Source organism: Desmodus rotundus, chromosome 1 (assembly GCF_022682495.2).
Source record: "Desmodus rotundus isolate HL8 chromosome 1, HLdesRot8A.1, whole genome shotgun sequence".
In the NCBI taxonomy this organism is placed as follows: domain Eukaryota; kingdom Metazoa; phylum Chordata; class Mammalia; order Chiroptera; family Phyllostomidae; genus Desmodus; species Desmodus rotundus.
The window spans coordinates 99039716-99057601 of NC_071387.1; the positions used below are offsets into that span (position 1 = coordinate 99039716).

General features: G+C 50.9%; 1 protein-coding gene across 3 annotated transcripts in view; it reads right to left on the bottom strand.

The window, feature by feature from the left end:
• The window catches only part of IFT140 (intraflagellar transport 140), a 94769-nt gene that overhangs the window by 50732 nt on the left and 26151 nt on the right, over nt 1-17886 (bottom strand). For all 3 annotated transcript variants that reach the window (XM_024553169.4, XM_071221985.1, XM_071221986.1), the window contains exons 10-17: nt 16495-16698; nt 16288-16360; nt 14199-14290; nt 9796-9923; nt 7624-7741; nt 5890-6020; nt 2778-2946; nt 1138-1269 (exon numbers count right to left, since the gene is read on the bottom strand). In XM_024553169.4, coding sequence (XP_024408937.2) covers nt 1138-1269; nt 2778-2946; nt 5890-6020; nt 7624-7741; nt 9796-9923; nt 14199-14290; nt 16288-16360; nt 16495-16698 — 1047 coding nt within the window. The remainder of the gene's footprint in view (nt 1-1137; nt 1270-2777; nt 2947-5889; nt 6021-7623; nt 7742-9795; nt 9924-14198; nt 14291-16287; nt 16361-16494; nt 16699-17886) is intronic.

Consider the following 17886-nt stretch of genomic DNA (forward strand, 5'->3'; position numbering starts at 1 on the left):
AGTAAATGTGGACCTATACAGTACCCATCATGTCAGTGGCCATGCCGTGCTGTTGCACGCGGTGTTTGTAGGGGCCTGTAAACCAGCTGCACCCAGGGTTGTCGTTTCAATCACTTACACTATGATACGCTCAGAACCACAGAGATCCTGGGGCCGTGGAGCAGAGGAGACCAAGTCCCAGGGGAGGCAAGTAACTCGTCCCAAGTAACCACGCAGGGGCGTGAGCATGTGAATGCTGGAAACAACCCCATTCTCTCACAAAGTTAAAGACCATACCTGTCCCTGGTCAGGTAGCTTAGTCCCAATATGCCAAGGTTGTGGGTTCGATCCTCGGTCAGGGTACACAAAAGAAGCAACCAATGAATGTATAAATAAATGGAACAAATCAATGTTTCTCTTTTTTCCAAAAAGTCAATTATAAAAAACTACACATGTATGTAATGTGCACAAGTGTAGGTGGGTACAGAAACCTGCTGAAAGGCCACACGCCAGCCTATTCACAGTGACCATTTCTGGGGCTGGTTCTGTGGAGATTTGCATCATCTTTGGTCTTTCTTTCTTTAATTGTAGCTTCTATATTTTCTACAGTGGATATGGAATACCTAATTTTAAAAACGCGGCTAGAATAAAATAAAAGAAGGCAGCCCTGGCTGGTGTGGCTCAGTGGATTGAGTGCCAGTCTGTGAACCAAAGGGTTGCTGGTTCAATTCCCAATCAGGGCACATGCCTGGGTTGTGGGGGCGTGCAAGAGGCAACTACATATTGATATTCTCTCCCTCTCTTTCTCCCTCCCTCCCCCTCTCTATACAAATAAATAAAACCTTAAAAAAAAAAAAAGGCAGGAAAGCCGCAGGGTGTGGTGCCCTCAGGGGAAACACTGGGAGGACCCCCTAGTGGTGCCAGGACCCTCCTCCTCAGCACAGCGCTGTCCGTCTTAAGAGCGAAGCCAAGTCTCACGATTCTCCTAACACGGGAGACCCCATATTTGCTGGAATTTTTAGGGGACAAATTAGAGCACATGGTTTGCCTTGTTTAGTGAGCGGTGAGAAGAGGCACCTGACTCCAGCGCCTGGGATACCTGAGCCCAGCCCAGGAGAGAGACCCGAGAACACCGCCGGGCGCTCACAGAACTCGCACCTTTCTTGTGAAGCAGTAATGGGGCACTTCCATTCCCAGAAGAGACTGGTAGGCGGGAGGCCGGGGGAAGCTGTCCTGAAGCAAGAAGCCATGCTCTTCGGATACGAAGAAGGACAGAATCAACACGTCCGCCTGGGAGAGAGGGAAAATATTGTTCTGTTTTGGGGCTGGCAATATACTATTTTACAACTAACTCCCATTTTCACTGACGAGGTATTTACATAAATACAAAGAAAACAGAAGATGAGGACACTCTGACAGATAACCTGCTCTCCTCCCTCCCGCGCATGTGGCGAAGGCACGGTCCCCACCGCCACCTGCTGCTGTACTCTGGAAAACATGACACGTCTGCTGGGAGATGCACCGCATCTGGTTGGAAAGCCACCAGGTCCTTCCCACTGACTGATTTCCTTGTGGCAGAGACTAGTCATTCCCACCCTGCTGGCGACACTCAGAAGAGCACTCAGGTTTCAAAAGATACCCTCCTTCAGTGTCTTTACCCGGAGAAACGACGACAAGAAAGTTTTTGCCACCACTTTCAAGGAACAGGGAGCACACAGTGAAGAGGTGAGGGACTCCTGAGGATCCTGTCCTGAGAGACTCAGAACAGCGACCCCAGGCTGCAGCCACTTCTGAATAGGAGTCAAGGGCTGCCAGAGCCTTTCTTGCTGTGTGAATGCTTAGTTTTCCATCACATCCATAAAAGACCAAAAGAGCTTTCTGATCAAACTGCTGGGAAGTGCCCTTCACGGGTACACGCGCTCCTCTCACCCATGGTCAAGTTGCACTCCTTATCACTTGTCTAGACTTGTCACCAGGCCCTCTGTCTTGAAGAAAATTCCTGTGGCAATGTCTCTGCTCCTCTCAGTCCAATGACAGAGATGCCACCTCAGTACATTTACCAGTGTTCCGGAACTGATGGTCGGATTTGCTTCTGAAAATCTCAGAATACGGGCACTAATTGTTGATCTCAGGGGGGTCCACGCTCTTACCATCCTGGAAAGGAAATTCCCTTGGCAGGGAGTAAAGCCCCTAAAGTTAGAGGGCTGCTGTCCTTTGCTGGTTTACCGAGGACCCTACATATTAACGTTCTTGGAAAGCGGTGGGTTAGAAAGAAGCACAAAAAACCACTGGGTTTTCCCAGGGAATGCTAGATGTCCCGTCCCACAAGACACAAGACTTGGAAAGTGTCAGGGTCCTGGGTCCTGAGAGCCATCGGCATGGGAGAGGGACAGCCTGCAGAACTTGGGGGTAGGGTGGCAGGAGCAGACAGCAGTGACTGAGGTGAGGAGGCTGCCTCGGTCAGAATCCCCCCGTCTGAGGGTCACAGCAAGTTGTGGAATAAATGAAGAGTCAGCAAGCTGCCTCAGGGGTCCAGTCACAGGACGTGCTAACATCAGGGGTTAGCTGAGATGGCAGGAAAGCAGAGTGTAACCCTGAGTCAGACAACGGAGAGTGGGCGGGGCCCGCCTCCTGGTGTATGCCCAGAGGGGAGGGACTGCACGGGCGCCCCAGAAGGAGACACTGCTCCGCGTGAATGAATTTCTTCGTAACTTTCCTATAAACTTTGTCACCAAGATTGTGAACCCACAGATCCCAAGTCCCCGTGCCACTAAACATAAATGAAGGCCGTGCAGTACCGTGGGGCCAGTGCTGTCCTCGGTGGGGGCCTTCCTGTCCACGGGCTGCGGCTGGGCTCCTGTTACCTCCTGCACAGCCTCACAAACAAACAGCCTGGGCTCGCTCTGATCCCAGAAGTGGCTCACGGGAGCGAGGTGTGCCAGCTTCTCATTCGCAAAGGCATGGTTCCTGAAAGATAGAGCCATCTGGAACACTGAGAGCTCCTGTCTTAGCCTCTGGCAGCACCTTCGGGCCGGCCTCCAGTCAGCGGCAGCAGGCCTCCTGCTTGCCCAGATTGGGAATACCTTTGCACACCAAGTTTTGATGCGGCCTGTTTGATTATATTCTTTTACATTTAAAGAAATTGGTTGAAAGAGTCCCAGGGGGGTCTGGTCGGAAAGAGGGACAGACAATAAGGCTTTGGCTCTAGAAGTCTGTCACAAGATCCCTGATGTTGGTCTCAAAGTCCAGCACCAGCAGGTGGGCCTCGAGGGGGACAGCACCCCCTGCTGGGCAGTTTCCGGACCTGGGTTCTAGTTCTAGCTGTGACTGGTGTGATGTGGTTGGTGCCTTTACTCCTGGTCCCCCCAACCTTCCAACCTCCCTGCTTTATGGCCCCAGAATGCAGGGAAGAACTGCAGGGAGAAAAAAATGGGTTGGGGGCTGGTGTATCTCTCCACACCTTGCCCTGTCCTCCTCTTGAAAAGTCAATAAAACTTTGCTCTGCCTTTTCTTCTCTTTGTGAATTCTCTCACAGCCCGCATCACCAACTACCCTAACACTTTGGTGGCCCATACTGGGAACATCCTCTATTTCTCCCTCTCTTCCACCTCCTGAGACCTGTGACTAGGGGAGCAGGGGGCAGCCGAAGCTCGACCCAGGCTAGCCCCCTAATCCTCTCTGTGAAGTTTGGAGAGAGGATTCTAATCCTTTTCCGTCTCTCCGGACTCTGCGGACAGCCTCCTCCTCACCCCACTACACAGCCAGCAGCTGGACTGGAAATTACTGGAAAGCAAGAACAGAACGTGACTAACCGCCCCCCACAGCTGCAGGCAAAAGGTACCACTGGAGCAAACCGCAGCTTATGTGAAACCACCCTCCTGTGTTGCAACGCTCCTAACAGCTCAGGGGCCCCAAGCACAGGCCCCCACCCTTTTATAACCCATTAAGAACTTAAAGCCCCTACAAAAAAAAAATGGGTTGGGGGGCAAAGAATGGGTCAGATCTCAAAAGAAGGCAGGCAACTGACAGAAGACTGCACCTCACCTGACCGCCACCTGGAAGAATGTGACAAGTCAGGGAGAAACTCCATGTGCCCGTGCAGCCATGCAGGGGCTTGGGGACCTGCCCTATAGGAAACCAGCAGCCCTCACAGATGTCACTGCTCCGAGACCGAGCAGAAAGCAGGGCAGGCAGACAAGCATGGTGGTTTAGATGGAAGCATTTATGGGGACCCAAGGAGTGCCAGGGCCAGCTCGGGACTGGCCCGGCGAGGGGTGTCGTGGACACCAGGATGTGGCTCGGAGGTCCCAGCAGTCACTGGGAGGAAAGCACGAATGGCAGGCAGAGTGTGGAGGGGAAAACGGGACTCAGGGACATTCACAATAAGGACACTGGGATTAAAGCTATGGAGGGTGGGGGTTAAGGAAGGGTTAGTTCTGAGGTTTTAGATCAGGTGACCCAGAAAACTGGTGCTTCAGGCAAGAATGGGGTCTCTGGGGAGTGAGGCTGAGTTGGGGGTCTATTTTTGAGGTGAGGGCAAGAAACTCCGGGGACATTTGGAGAGGGAGAAGTGGAGCCAAACTTGGTGAGAATGAAGATGAGTGTGCAGGTGGGGCCACCGGCAGATGTGAGTTTAAGCCACCAGGTGAAAGAAGGGTCAGGAAAGGGCCTCTGAGGTGGAGAAGGGTGGAGGTGTGTGGGGCGGACTGGACAGGGGCAGGCGGGGGCTGGGATGCGAACAGAAGGAACAGGGCAGCCAGAGAAAAGCACTGGCTCAGCCATTCCTGACATCCTGCGCCCCTCTGCACCCCCTTGGGCTGCTTACGCACCGGGCCGAGCTTTGGCCACACGGCCGCTCTGACAACGGCAGAGTCAGCTCCCACACCCGAACAGCTCACTCTAATGTCGAGTGGCACTGCATGCAGAGTTAAACGTGAGCTGTAGGTGGCAAAGCACAAGCACGTAAATTCTATGAGTATTTTCTTAGCTGTAGAGGGAACTACACATGTATGTTTAGTTTGTACGCAGTTTTCAAAGTTTTTCAGCTCGTGGCACATGTATACTAATCACTAAAATTCTGCAGCACACCAAAAAATATGTTCTATTTTTGCCAGTCTGACAAAAAAGAAAGGTATAATTTTGACTCATTTGTAGTAGACGGCTATTGTTGTGTTGCTGTTGCCATTTTTCTAATTTGATATTACCTAAATAGTCAGGTATTATATGTTTGAAAAATTCTTGCGATGCCACGACCAGTGTGGCTCAGTTGGTTGGAGCATCGTCCCATAAACCACAAGGTCACAGGTTCAATTCCTGGTCTAGGTCCATGCCTAGTTTGTGGGTTCGGTCCCTGGTTGGGGTGCGTACCAGAGACAACTGGTGTATGTTTTTTTTCTCACACTGATGTTTTTCTCCCTCCCTCCCCCTCTCTCTAAGATCAATGAGCATGTCCTTGGGTGAGGATAAAAAAATAAAATAAGAATAAAAATTATTGCGGCACACTGGTTGAGAATTGCCGTGTTACATAACTCCCTGGAGAAGGACAAGTATTTTTTCTGGAAACACGTTCCCTACAATACACATGCAACCCCCACCATCAGAGATGCTGATGGGGCTAAGGCTCACTGCGTTTCTCTCTGTCATGTGATTTGGGGCCATTTCTGCAGACACCTCAGTCACGGGCCTTTCAGGAGCTAATTTCAGAATCTTAGAACCCAGAAAGCAAAGAATGAAGACCCCAATCTACCCCAAATGCCCAAGTGTGTTTCTGTTTCACTTTCTGCCTTCATCAAATAACTGCGTGGCCCCAAATAACTGCGGGGTCTTTTCACGTTTGAGGTGTAACTCAGCAAGGCCTGCCTAGACGTTGACGAGTGTCGTCTGCAACAAACCCCCCAAACCCAATCTTACCTCTTAGTGTCCTGCCCGTTAAAGGCCAACATCTCTCTCTGATCGACCTGGCCTGTCTTGAAGTCGAAGATGGTCACCGAGTCCATGTCCACGTCATAGAAACAGATTCTGGAATCGGGGCTGCTGTCAGCCTGCGGGACAAGAAACCAGAAGCTCATGGTGACGACACATCCAAGAAAGCCCCGTCCTGGTGTCACCGACCCGCAGGCCACGCCGACCAGCGCACTTCCGCCATTCAGAGGCTGCATGTCAACTTACCTTCGTCCCCACTGAATGGCTGTGGAGCTGCTGCTACTTCAGTTTCAGAAAATTGAAAATAAACCCCGAAAGACTGTAAAGGTGGACGACAGCTGTCTAGCTGCCCCCGGTACTGACTTGAGTGCAAGGTCATTTTGCTGAGGTGGGTTGCCCAAGGGAACGAGAAGGAATCTGGGTTCTGACAAACCAGTTCTGATGCAGCTGCCGGAGGGGTGGCTTGGGTGTCCGAGAAACTGTTCTGCACCCATGAGGCTGCCCTCCCTCTGGGAATCTCCTCCCAAACATTCTGGGCCCTGAATTCTCCTCCCGCCTGCTCACCAGCCTGTGCTCACACTCTCCCCAGTCCCTGAAGACATTTGTTTTATTTGGTCAACCCCGTGGTGTCTCGTTTGCTCTTCCTGCGTCCCAGCAGTTCTGCCATAGCAATCAGTATGAGCAGGGGTCTCAGTCACGGCACAGCCAGCCACGTCCTTCGACGAAGAACTTCTCTCAGTCTGTTCACTCATTGAACAGGCAGCATCAGGTGGCAGATGTCACAGCTACTACTGTGACCGCCATCACCTCCTCTTTCTTCTTGACCCTCACATGAAAGGCATGCACGCACACACACAAAAGAAACTGAGAAAAGGGAACCAGCTTGGTTGCTAGCGGCAACACATGCCAAGAACTTAGAAGTTTTATTCTGTTACAGTTCACATCTTGGCTCAACCATACCCTCATGCGGGAGCCTCCTGACCCCCCTGGAGAGCACCTCCTGCGTCACTCACTCTCCCAGCTCTCACCAGGGTGGTGAGAAGTGTACTCGTTTGCCTCATCCTTTGATCAATGTCTGTTCAACCACAGTGAGGGCTGAGTCCTCTTGTTCAACTAATCAGTTTGTATCTACAGTGCCCAGCAAAGCACCTGGTACATGGAAGGCCATCCTTAATCAACTCTTGAATGAATGAACAGGAGCACGAACAAATGAATGAAACACAGCAAATAGGCGTTAAGGCACCAGCCCCTCAGAACAAGATGGCCATGCCCCCTGTCACCTTGCTTTCAGACCCTGCACATGGCTGCATGCATCCTGATGTTACTCCATCTCTAAGCAAGAGGCTCAACGGTGCCTTCAATGGTCCTGCGGCCACTCCCCCCCTGCCCCCCGCCCTTGGGCTGAGAGAGTTTACCAGGGCAATGATGAGACAAAAAAGAGGAGAGGTGAGGGGCTCAGTAAAGAAGAAACCACTGTTTCTGATGAAATGAGAAATGAAGAAAGGTAGGAAAAAAATGGAAGTTGTGCCGGTGAGGAGGGCATGGATGGCACCAGGTGGGAGAGGACAGATGGGGGAGGAGAGGACTCCCTGGAGAGGGGACAAAGGAGGAGGAGGAACGGAAGGTGGGATGCAAAGAGCGGGGAGTGGACAAGAAAGGCACAGACAGAAAGGCCAAGGGTCCTGTGAGGCTGCAGAAGGGGGTCCCCCGTGGGAAGCTCACCTTGCTGAGGAGGACGCTGATCTTGTTGCCGTTGGCATTACCTCTGAGCGACACGATGCCCCCCACGCCGGGGACCAGCTCGGCCAGGTTCTTGCAGCTGCAGTGCACCTTCGCCTCTCTGCAGGGGGGAGGGGAAGGGTCTCTGTGCGCCTGCGTCTCGGAGGGACCTGAAACCTCTGTTCACAGAACTCCCAGTCCTGCCCAGTGGCCCAGCCGCTCTCACCCCGGGATTCCTTAAGTCCCAGGAAAGGGCCAGGCTCAGAGTCTCGGGTGAGTTTTTAAAGTTCTCATGTTCTTATCAGCAAATACGAACATGTAATTTCACCTCCCTCTTCTTTTTACACAAAGTAGCTTATTAAAAACCCTGCCCCTTGCAGCGGGCTTGTGACCTTTCCTTTCAGAACGGGGTTGCTATACCACTTCGTTACCATTTCAGTTTTCCATTTCCGGATGAACTAAAATTGACTTAACTCTTTCCATTTAGCTGGTTCAAGTTTGTGAACAATATAAACAATCCTGAGTTTGCTTGCCATGATTTTTTTTTTTACTTTATTCTCTTTTCCTCAGTTTCTCTCTAATACCATTTCTGTCCCAGGAGCCCATCAGGACCCATGACATTTGTCATCTTGCCTCCTTAGGCTCCTCTGGGCTGGGAGTGTCTTAAGACTCCTGTTTTTGATGCCTATGCAGTTTTAAGGACTGGTCAGCTATTCTGTAGCGTCTCACTCCCACTGGGAAGTGTCTGATGTTCTTCTCACTAGGCTCGAGAAGACCCCAAAGATACAGTGCCGTGGTCATCACAATCACATCAGGGGTCTGTGCCATCGACGTGACTAATCTCTGTGAGGTTGACCCTGGTCTCTCCTGTCCGGGGTCATGTCTGTAAAGTCACTCCTCCCCCCACCCCATACTGTCCCCTTTGGGAGGACGTCACTATGTGCAGCCCACACTTACAAAGTGGGGAGTTATGCTCCTCTCCATGAGGGAGGGAAATCTACACAAATTATTTGCAATTCTTCTGTGTAGGAGAGTTGTCTCGTTTCCTCTATTTATTAACTCACTGGACCATTTATTTATATTGGTGTGAACTCAGATATTTATTTTCTACCCTGGGCTCTAATACAGTGCTGGTTTTGTTGTTGTCGTTTCTCAAACTGTTCAGTTTCAGCCACTGGGAGCTCTTTCCGTTGGCTCCTACATCCCTTGACACGCCCGGTCATTGTATTTTGGTTTTTAGCACTTTCTTACTTTCTGGCACTTAAGATGCTCCAGGCTCATCCTGTACATTTCCCGCCTCAGTCCCAGAACCAGCCATTTCTCCAAGGACCCTGGTTGCTTTTTGTGGAGATGCTGTTAGAAACCCCAGCCTGGGCACTGGGGAGCCGGTTGCCCTTGGGGTGTCCCTGCCTCTGGGCCCTCAGCGGAGAGGACAGCACACGTGTGTGCACTAACTGGTGTGCAGACACTTATGCATATGTGAAGGTCTTCACAAGGAGCCAAATTGTGTCTCCGGTTCTAACCCGTCGCCACAGGGGTGACTTTCACCTCCTCCTGCGCTGTCTGCACCCCCCTCCTGCAGGGAGGGCCCAGTTCCCCACACCCTCCGCCCGTTCCCTTTGCTGTTCGCGGCCTGAGTCCCCAGGCAGCAGTACTGGGTAGCAGCCCCTCTGGTAATTGACCTGGTCAGCGGAGCACCGCGCTGTGCGAGGCACCTGTGCTTGCAGTCTCGCAGTCGCCGCTCATTCCCAGAGTGGCTGAGGTCAGCCCCTCACCCTCCAGGGAGCTAGTTTCACACATTTGTAATACAGGAGATTGTTCTTTCACCTTCTGCATTCCATCTTGGGATCCCCCAACCCAAAGGTTTTTAAAAAAATTTGTACACACTAAGCTCAATTTTTGCTGAAAAGTTCTACTGGTTTTGACAAACAGACAGTGCTGTCCATCTATCACATGGGAGTTTCACCACCCTAAGAAATTCCCCGTGCTACTCCCTTCCCCATCATGCAAAGATTGAGAACTTAAGCCAAGATATAGGTGTTTAAAAAAAAATTAAGTGGCATGTTAACGTTAAAATGAGAACATAGAGTTTTCTAGCTCCTCTCCATTTTTATACCCACCACATTATCTCCTGATTTTTAAAGTGTAAAACTTTCATTTGGACACAAACTGTACCTTCGGGAAAGATCAAAGCTTTTAAAGTAAGCCAAGTCTGTCCCTACAACCAGGAAATTTCCACAGATGTCAAGGAAGCACGGGTTCCCCTCCGTCTCAGAGAACAGCAAGAGTTGTTTCACGGTCCCCTGAGGAAAAGGAAGGGACAAGGAATTCAGAAAAGCAGCGTACGCAGCATTTCACTGTTGTGACTAAACATTATCTACAGAGAACCTTGAATGCCCCATTCACGTGCTCGGTCCATGTTCAGTGGCGGCTCAGCATGCCCCCGGCACTCCACTGGGGTCTGACACGACGTAAGGAAGAAGACAGGGCCCCGCTCTCAGGGGACCCTCATGTTCGCAGTCCCAAGAGGGAGACAGACAGCCACTAGGTCAACAGGAAATACACACGTAACCTCAACCTGAGAAAGTGCTAGAAAGGTGACAGGATGCTAAAAAGAAAAGTGCCAAGGGCGATGAGACAGTCAATTCCCTCTGTTTGGATTGAGCCAGGGAGCCTTCTCCACATGGGTCTTCAGTGAAAGCCTCTGACAACACTTACTCTGCTGCTGGTGTCACATAGGAGGTCACCCTTGGGTGGGGAGGTCAGTGACTAGATGACAGCTACATCATGGGTATGTTCCATTTGTGTCCTCAGCACATGTCCCCTTTCCTCTACATATTGTACTTCAACAAAATGTTTGACAGGTCAAGTCTTGTCTGGGGCAATATTTAAGCTGAGATTAGGGAGAAGGAGCCAGCTATCTGGAGAGCTGTGGGCCATCATTCCAGGAACAGGAGACGGCGTGTCCTGTAACAGCATGAAGGGGCTGGTCTAGGAACCTCGAGGCCCCTGCAGTGAAAATGAAGAAGCCATGAGAGGGCCACGCACCAAGGGTGGGCAAGTGAGCAGAGGCTATGCAGGGTGGCATTAGTGCTTTTAGAGAGAGGGGAAGGGAGGGAGAAAGGGAGGGAGAGAAATATCAATGTGTGGTTGCCTCTTGTGCACTCCCCACTGGGGACCTGGCCCGCAACCCAGGCATGTGCCCTGACTGGGAATCAAACCGGCGACCCTTGGGTTTGCATGCTGGCGCTTAATCCACTGAGCCACACCAGCCAGGGCTAGATGCCATTTAATTTCAAATGTTACTCTTAATAGCACTTTGAAGAGAAGTGACCACAGTCAGGCCTGGGCAGCGTGTCTTATATACAACTGACCCTACTCTTCTGAGTTAAAAGAGGCTTGTGGCTCAATTCAACAACTGATCAGTGAACGCCTGCAACCTGCGTAGCGCCACGTTGGGAGCAGGGCACTCCGACTGTGAGCGGTATGTCTGCAGGAGCTCGAAAGGGGGCAGTGAGTCAGATGTGCACAGCTGAGGACACTGCAGGGCTGAGCCCAAGTGGCAGTGGGGGCACGGTTTCAGTGCGTGAGAAAGTAGGAGGCAAGCTGGATGACCTGGAGCATTCCAACAGAACTTAGTGGGCTCATAATGCTAAACGGGACAGAGACCCTGAGAGCAGGGGAGGAGGCAGGAGGCTGTGTAACCTGTCCAGAACACTCAGAGTTGAGGGTGTCTAGGGGGCAGGGAAGGAGAAATTCCAAACGAAAAAATCTGATCTTAATTTTGATGCCCCTTAGCTGGAGCTTAATAAATGCTTGTGGAACAAGCAAACAGCTGCTTGAACACGGGGTGAAAAGAAGAGTCACAGGAGACTGATGAGTAGGCCGAGGACGACCCTGTTAATGATGACAGGTGGGTCTCAGCCTCCTTTGCTCAACCTCTTCCTCTGTTGGCTCCTTATGCTCTGTGTATCCAGGTTACAAACTTGAACTCGTCTTGCTTCTACCTTGATTCACCTATCACCTTTACCTCAATGTATCCCAACTCCCAAACTGACTGCGTCAGAGCTCTCACTGACCCGGCCCCTGACCTCCAGAATCTGTATTTCCAGCTAGCTCTTGATGTCTCTGCAGGGTGTTTGAGGACGAGGCGCCTCAAATTCGTACCTTGTCCCCTGAAACCTGCACTGCTTCTGTAGTTTCCATCTTAAGGCATCACAGTTAACCCAGATTCCCAAACTAGAAAACTCAGAACACCCTCAATTCTTCTCTCTCTGTTACCACCTACCATCCAGCTGCTCCCCAACTAATTCGTCTCTCCCTCCACTCTGGCCTCATCTGCCAGCCCATTGCCTGGCTCCAGGCCCTTAGATCTCCCACCTGTGGCATCTCCTACCTGACTTCACTGTTCACCAGCTCCCCTAGTCTTTCCCACCACACTGACCCAGAGTTACCTGCTAGGAGAAAACACAAGGAAAAAGCAAGCAAAATGCACCCTGTCCCTCGGGGCTTCACAACCCCACTATCTTTAGACTGGCCCGTCGGCCCTCCTGCCACATTTCCCACTTCTCTGCTGTCCCCTTGGCTTCAGCCTCCACCAGTGTCTGCCAGACACCAGCCCTTTCCTCAGCTCCGGCCTGTGTCAATGAGTCTGCCTCAGGGTGCCTGTCACTGCTCTTCATCCTGGGCCACTGGGAGAAAACAGTGAAGCACTGGGAGAGGGACAGCAGCGCTGAGTGCTGGTCTGGAAGGAGGCCCCATCAGAAAACTGGAAGGTGAGGCCATGGATACAAACGGCAACAACCAAAGGTTGTATGTCTACCTCTTCACTGGCAGGGAGAAAGGTCTGGAGAGACACACTCCAGGCTTTCAAAACAAGGGAGAGTTCCTAACCTTTTCCTTGCACATGCTGGCACTGTATTACTAGTTACAGTGAACACATACTCCTTTTAGTTAAAAAATTAATAACAAAAAAGACTCAAGTCTGGGCCATTTGTTGTACGGCATCCTCCAAGCCCAACGGGCAAGGCCCCTCAGTTGCCTCCGTGTTTCCCAGCAGGCCATTGGCCCGTTCCCAGTAGGCTAATAGTCCTTTCCCAGCATGCTTTCTGCCCTCCAGTGCCCCACAGGTCATCTCTCTGCTGACATAGCTGTCCCTTGTCATCTGTTCTTTAGAACACGATCCCTCCGTCAAAGCTTTATGTCCACGGCAGATGCTCTCTCCACAGCTGCTCGTGTGAGGAAGGCAAACTCTTTCTGCACGGGATGCCCCACTGGGCTCTGGCCTCCTTCCCTCTGGCCTTGGCCTCCCTCCGACCTTAACCAGGCAGAGGGTCTGATGGGGACTGGCAGATCCCTCACTCTGCACTCTCCCCCAGGGGCTGTGGATGGCTTCCCCGTCATCAGGTCTCTACTCCGATGGCTCTCCCGTGGTATTTCTCATCCCTCTCTTGCTTTAAGTGTGCTACTTAACTGTCTGACTCCCACTAGAATGGGGAACTCCATGGGGATCCCTTAGGAACTGCTGAATGAAGGAGGGATGAGCAGCACTGAAAGGTACAAGAACATGGATATGGAAGCCCTGGAAACCAGATGCTGGATCCCAGAAAGAACTCAGAGCTGGACACAGCAGTCACACAGAGAGCTAAAACCAGGGTCACAATAGGTATTCTAGACCCTGATGCAAAACGTTGCTACATTTGCTGGGTTGAATGGTGGCCATCAAAAAATATGTCTATTTGGAATTTGTGAATTATGACCTTATTTGGAAAAAGGGTCTTTGCAGACGTAAGCTAAGGATCTCAAAGGGGAGACCATTCTGGATTAGAGTGGGCCTTAAATCCAAGGACAAGTGTTCTTAGGGGACACAGATGAGAAACATCGACACGGGGAGAAGGCCAAGAGGAGATGGAGGCAGAGATTGCAGTGATGTGTCTACATGCCAAGGAACACCCCGGGTCACCAGCGAGCACCAGCAGCTGGAGGAAGCACTGATGGAATTCTCCCTCAGAGCCTCAGAAGGAGCCGACACAGCCCGCACCTGGATTTTTGGACTTCTGGCTTCCCGAACTATGAGAAAATTAATTTCTGTTGTTTTAAGCCACTCAGTGTAGGTGTGATACAGACAGGTACGGGTTTCTTTACACCGCCATGAGAGAACAGAGTAGTGTTAGAGGTCTGTCACCTTGAAGGCATGCATTGCTCCCATCCTGGCCTCCCCCGCACACACATGCGGGGAAAGGCCTGCACAAAGATACTACATCCTGAACTGATGGCTCCTTAGCCCCCCAAGATGCACGGCAAACATTTCCTCCCGCTTCTCAACTCCACGTACTCAAGCTCTGGTAATCCAGTCCTTTCACTGCAAAAGGTCCTTGCCCCGCCTCATGATTCTTCAGTTATAGACGGAGCGGCTATCCCTGAATTCACTTTTACAACTGGTCTCCTGGTGGGGGGAATCTGATCTGGTTGGGTAAAAAGCCAATATGTAGGCTCTGGCTTGATTTAGAAATAGCATTTTAAACTTTGCCCTAATTTTCTTTATCTTCAGAGCCCACTTCTCTAGTTCAGCAATTTACCTGCCAGGTTCGAACTTGAACTCGATTTGGCTCCACTGTATAAACACTTTCCTCATGCATCGCCAACACTGGAGACTCACACAGGAAGGTACCTAAAATGAAAGATAAATACCACGGCAGCAGCTAAACATTTCAAACTTCCTCAGAGTTTAAGGACCATTCTTATGCATCCTAACTCGCTTTTGACCTCATAATAGCTTTGTGAGGGATGTTTTTTGCATGCTGCAGACGAGGGAGGCGAGGCCCTGAGGGCCAGGGAGCTGCCCGAAGCCACAGCTGGCAGTGGCAGCTTGTGCAGGCTCCAGGCCCGATGGGGGAACTCGGTGCTGGGCCCTGCAGCACTTAGCGGTATGTCTCTTCTCCCAGCTGGCAGCACAGCACCTACGATGGCATGATCGTTGGAGCAAGCATCTGCTATCTCATGTGGAACTTGGGAGGTCACAAGCTCTAGTCTGTCTCCAGACAGGTTCTTATCTAGGTAGGGAGATGATTGCACACATAAGACCGAAAATATTCCAGCACCTGCTGTGCTGTTTGCCCTGTTGGGTAGATAAGAAGTTCATCCTTGCCCTTAGAGGGCTACACTTGAAGAGAGGAAGATGGGAATTACCAGCACAATACAAGGCAGAGCAAGAGAAGTGTTAGAAGAGAACTTCAGGCAACAAAGCATTAGGGAAAAAGGAAAACAGAATAATATGAGGGAGAGAGGTGATAAGCAGCAGCAGAAGCATCCCCAGAGAGGAGTGAGGTTTTCAAAAACAAGGATGGAGGGATCATCCTTGGAGTGCAGGGGCAAGTCCTCCTGTGAGGTGAGAGGGCTGAGGTCAGGATGGGTGATGCCGAGAACTAAGCTAGCTGAGGCGCAGGTCTTGCTGGTCATTGCGTAGGCTGGCAGCTATCCCCTAAAGGTGTCATGCCCTAACCCCCAGAACCTGGGAATATTAGTCTGTACAGCCAAAGCTATGAAGGTCTGGAGACGGGGAGCTTGTCCTGTACTGTCCAGGCGGGCCCTAAGTGAGATCACAAGCGCTACTAGTAAGAGAGAGGTAGATGTCAGACGGGAACAATGTGACAATGGAGGCTGAGACTGAAATGCTGTGAGCTCAAGCCGAGGACTACCAACAGTCACCAAAAGCCAGAAGTAGCAACAAATAGATTCTTCCCGCCCTGGCTAGTGTGGCTCAGTGGACTGAGCACTGGCCTGCGAACCAAAGGGTTACTGGTTCGATTCCCAGTCAGGGCACATGCCTGGATTGTGGGCCAGGTCCCCAGTGGGGGTGTGTGTGACATGTAACCATGCATTGATGTTTCTTTCTCTCCTTCTCTTTCTTCCTCCCTTCCCCTCTTTCTAAAAATAAATTAATAAAATTAAAAAAAAAAAAGAAATGATTCTTCCCTAGAGCTCTGGAGGGAGTATGCCCCTGTCGACGCCTTGAGTTTGGCCTAGTGGAAATGATTTTGGACTTCTGACCTTTATGCCTGTCAGAGAATAAATTTCTGTTCAAGCCACTGAGTTTGTGCAGCCTCAGGAAACTCATACAGGCATGTGCTCAGGAGTGGAGGACACAGGCAGCCCAGTACAACAGGGTAGAAAGACTGATGGAACGGAGAGGTGTTTGGGAGTGAGGAATCATTTCTGATGATCCGCCCTGAAATTTTCAGAGGCTGGCCTTGGTCAAGATGTCGTGGGGCTCACTGCTCTGTGTGGTCTGGAACTGGTTCAAAAGTCGGGTATGTAGCAACCCTCCTGCAGCCTTATTTGAGTTGTTTTATCGTCCTGGAGCCCTGGAGCGCTTGCTGGCCCCAGACCCAGCTGCACTTCTCAACCACTTCGAGCAGTTTCAATAGCGTGAGGCCCAGGAGGCCTGAGAGGCTCTGGCAGCTCAGGGCCAGAGAAGCAGCACTGGCTCTAGAAACATGGGCACAGGCCTGAGAGCTGACAGGAGGGTCCCCAGGGCCCCGTGCCGGCCCCCTACCGGCCCCCTGCCCACACCACAGCACCAGCACACGCTCCCGTTAGATGGGGAGAAAACAAAGCAGGGTGCTATGAGTCCCTTCTGCTGGGGGGAGGAGGGACGGAGACTTCCACCTGCATTTCGTAACACGGTTCCAGAAGGCTCAAAGATCACCACCTGTTTTCCATCCCAGACAGCGACAGCATCCTAAAAAGAATTATGGAAATTAAAAAGCAACCTATAATCTGGGCTCCTTACCATCCTGAATGACCCTACAACTGACCAGGTCTTTTGTCTACATTAAAGACCCCCAACTGACCCCATGGGTCGCCCTCAGTTACCTTGGTGACAAACACCCCGCTGATGTGCATGTCTGTGCGCAGGTTGTACGTCAGCCCCGTGGACAGGAAGGACACACTGAGTAAGCTCGGGGAAGTCTGCACCACGGCCACCTGCTGGTGGAAGTGCGATAACATGGCCTGCTCACTGAGGATCACCACAGAGCTGAGGTTGTTCACTGCCAGAAGGTTCTTCCTGGAGCCCCACTGCATTGCCATGTTGGAGAGGAAGAACCAAAAGTGTGAACAAAGGAGAAGACACACAGTCAGGAAAACATTATACATGTGAAGATTCATAAACAATTTCCAAGCGCTATTTATTCTTGATAAATATTTTGAGCCTTGACCAGTGTGGCTCAGTTGATTGGGCGTTGTCCTGCAAACCAAAAGGTCACCAGTTCGATTCCAGGTCAGGGCACGTGCCTGGGCTGTGGCCCCAGTCTCCAGCTGGGGGTGTGAGAGAGGCAGCTGGCAGATGTTTCTCCCCACGTCAATGTTTCTCTCCCTCTCTTTCTCCCTCCCTTCCCCTCTCTCTAAGAGGAAATAAAGTGTTTTAAAAATTATTTTTAAAATGTGTACGTGTACAACGTATACTTTGTAAAAAATGTTAACAGACCGACACTGAGAGCGCGACGCAGAGGGCAGACGCCTGTGCAGCCGTCCTGGGCCTGGTCTGTTCCGGCCGACCGAACATCGACACTCAGGGACCTTCATGTTTCAAACTTCACAGTAAAGTTCACAAAGTGATTAAATTGTTCAGCTCTCCTCCGGTGATATGAATGACACGTTTGTAATGCCTATTAAACTTCCAATTCTGCACAAACCCGCGTCTGGATTTCCTACTCTCTTCCACTGATACAGTTATCCGCTCCCGAGTAACCACTGCTTTCACTGCTTTAGCTTTGAGATATATTCTGGTACCGTATGCGGAAATGTCATGATTGTTCATACATCGTTTTCTCGGCCACCTGCTCTCCCAGGTGAGTTTTGAATTACTGTGTTGAATTCTCCCAGGAAAAAAAAGTCATTATTTTTACTGTACGCAAATGTAATTTGTAGATCTATTTGGGAAGAAATGACACCTTTACAAGGTTGAGGCTTCTCTTTGAGGGACGTGACACAGCTAACATTTACTCAGCTCTCTTTCACGACCTTTAGGAGAGTCAGTGCGGCTCGTACTGCTGGTCTCGAGGGCATCTCTTCCACTCCCGGTGAGGCTGCATGTGTTTCTCATGTACTCTCCTAACCACTGTTAGGTAGTTAGGTAAATCATCGCCATCATTTTTTCCATTAAAGTTCTTAACATTTTTCTTTTGCTTGTTTGATTCTGAGAGTGTGTTTATTAAAGCTGGGGACAGTGAAACAAAGAAGGGCCTAGGGTAGAAGAAGCAACAG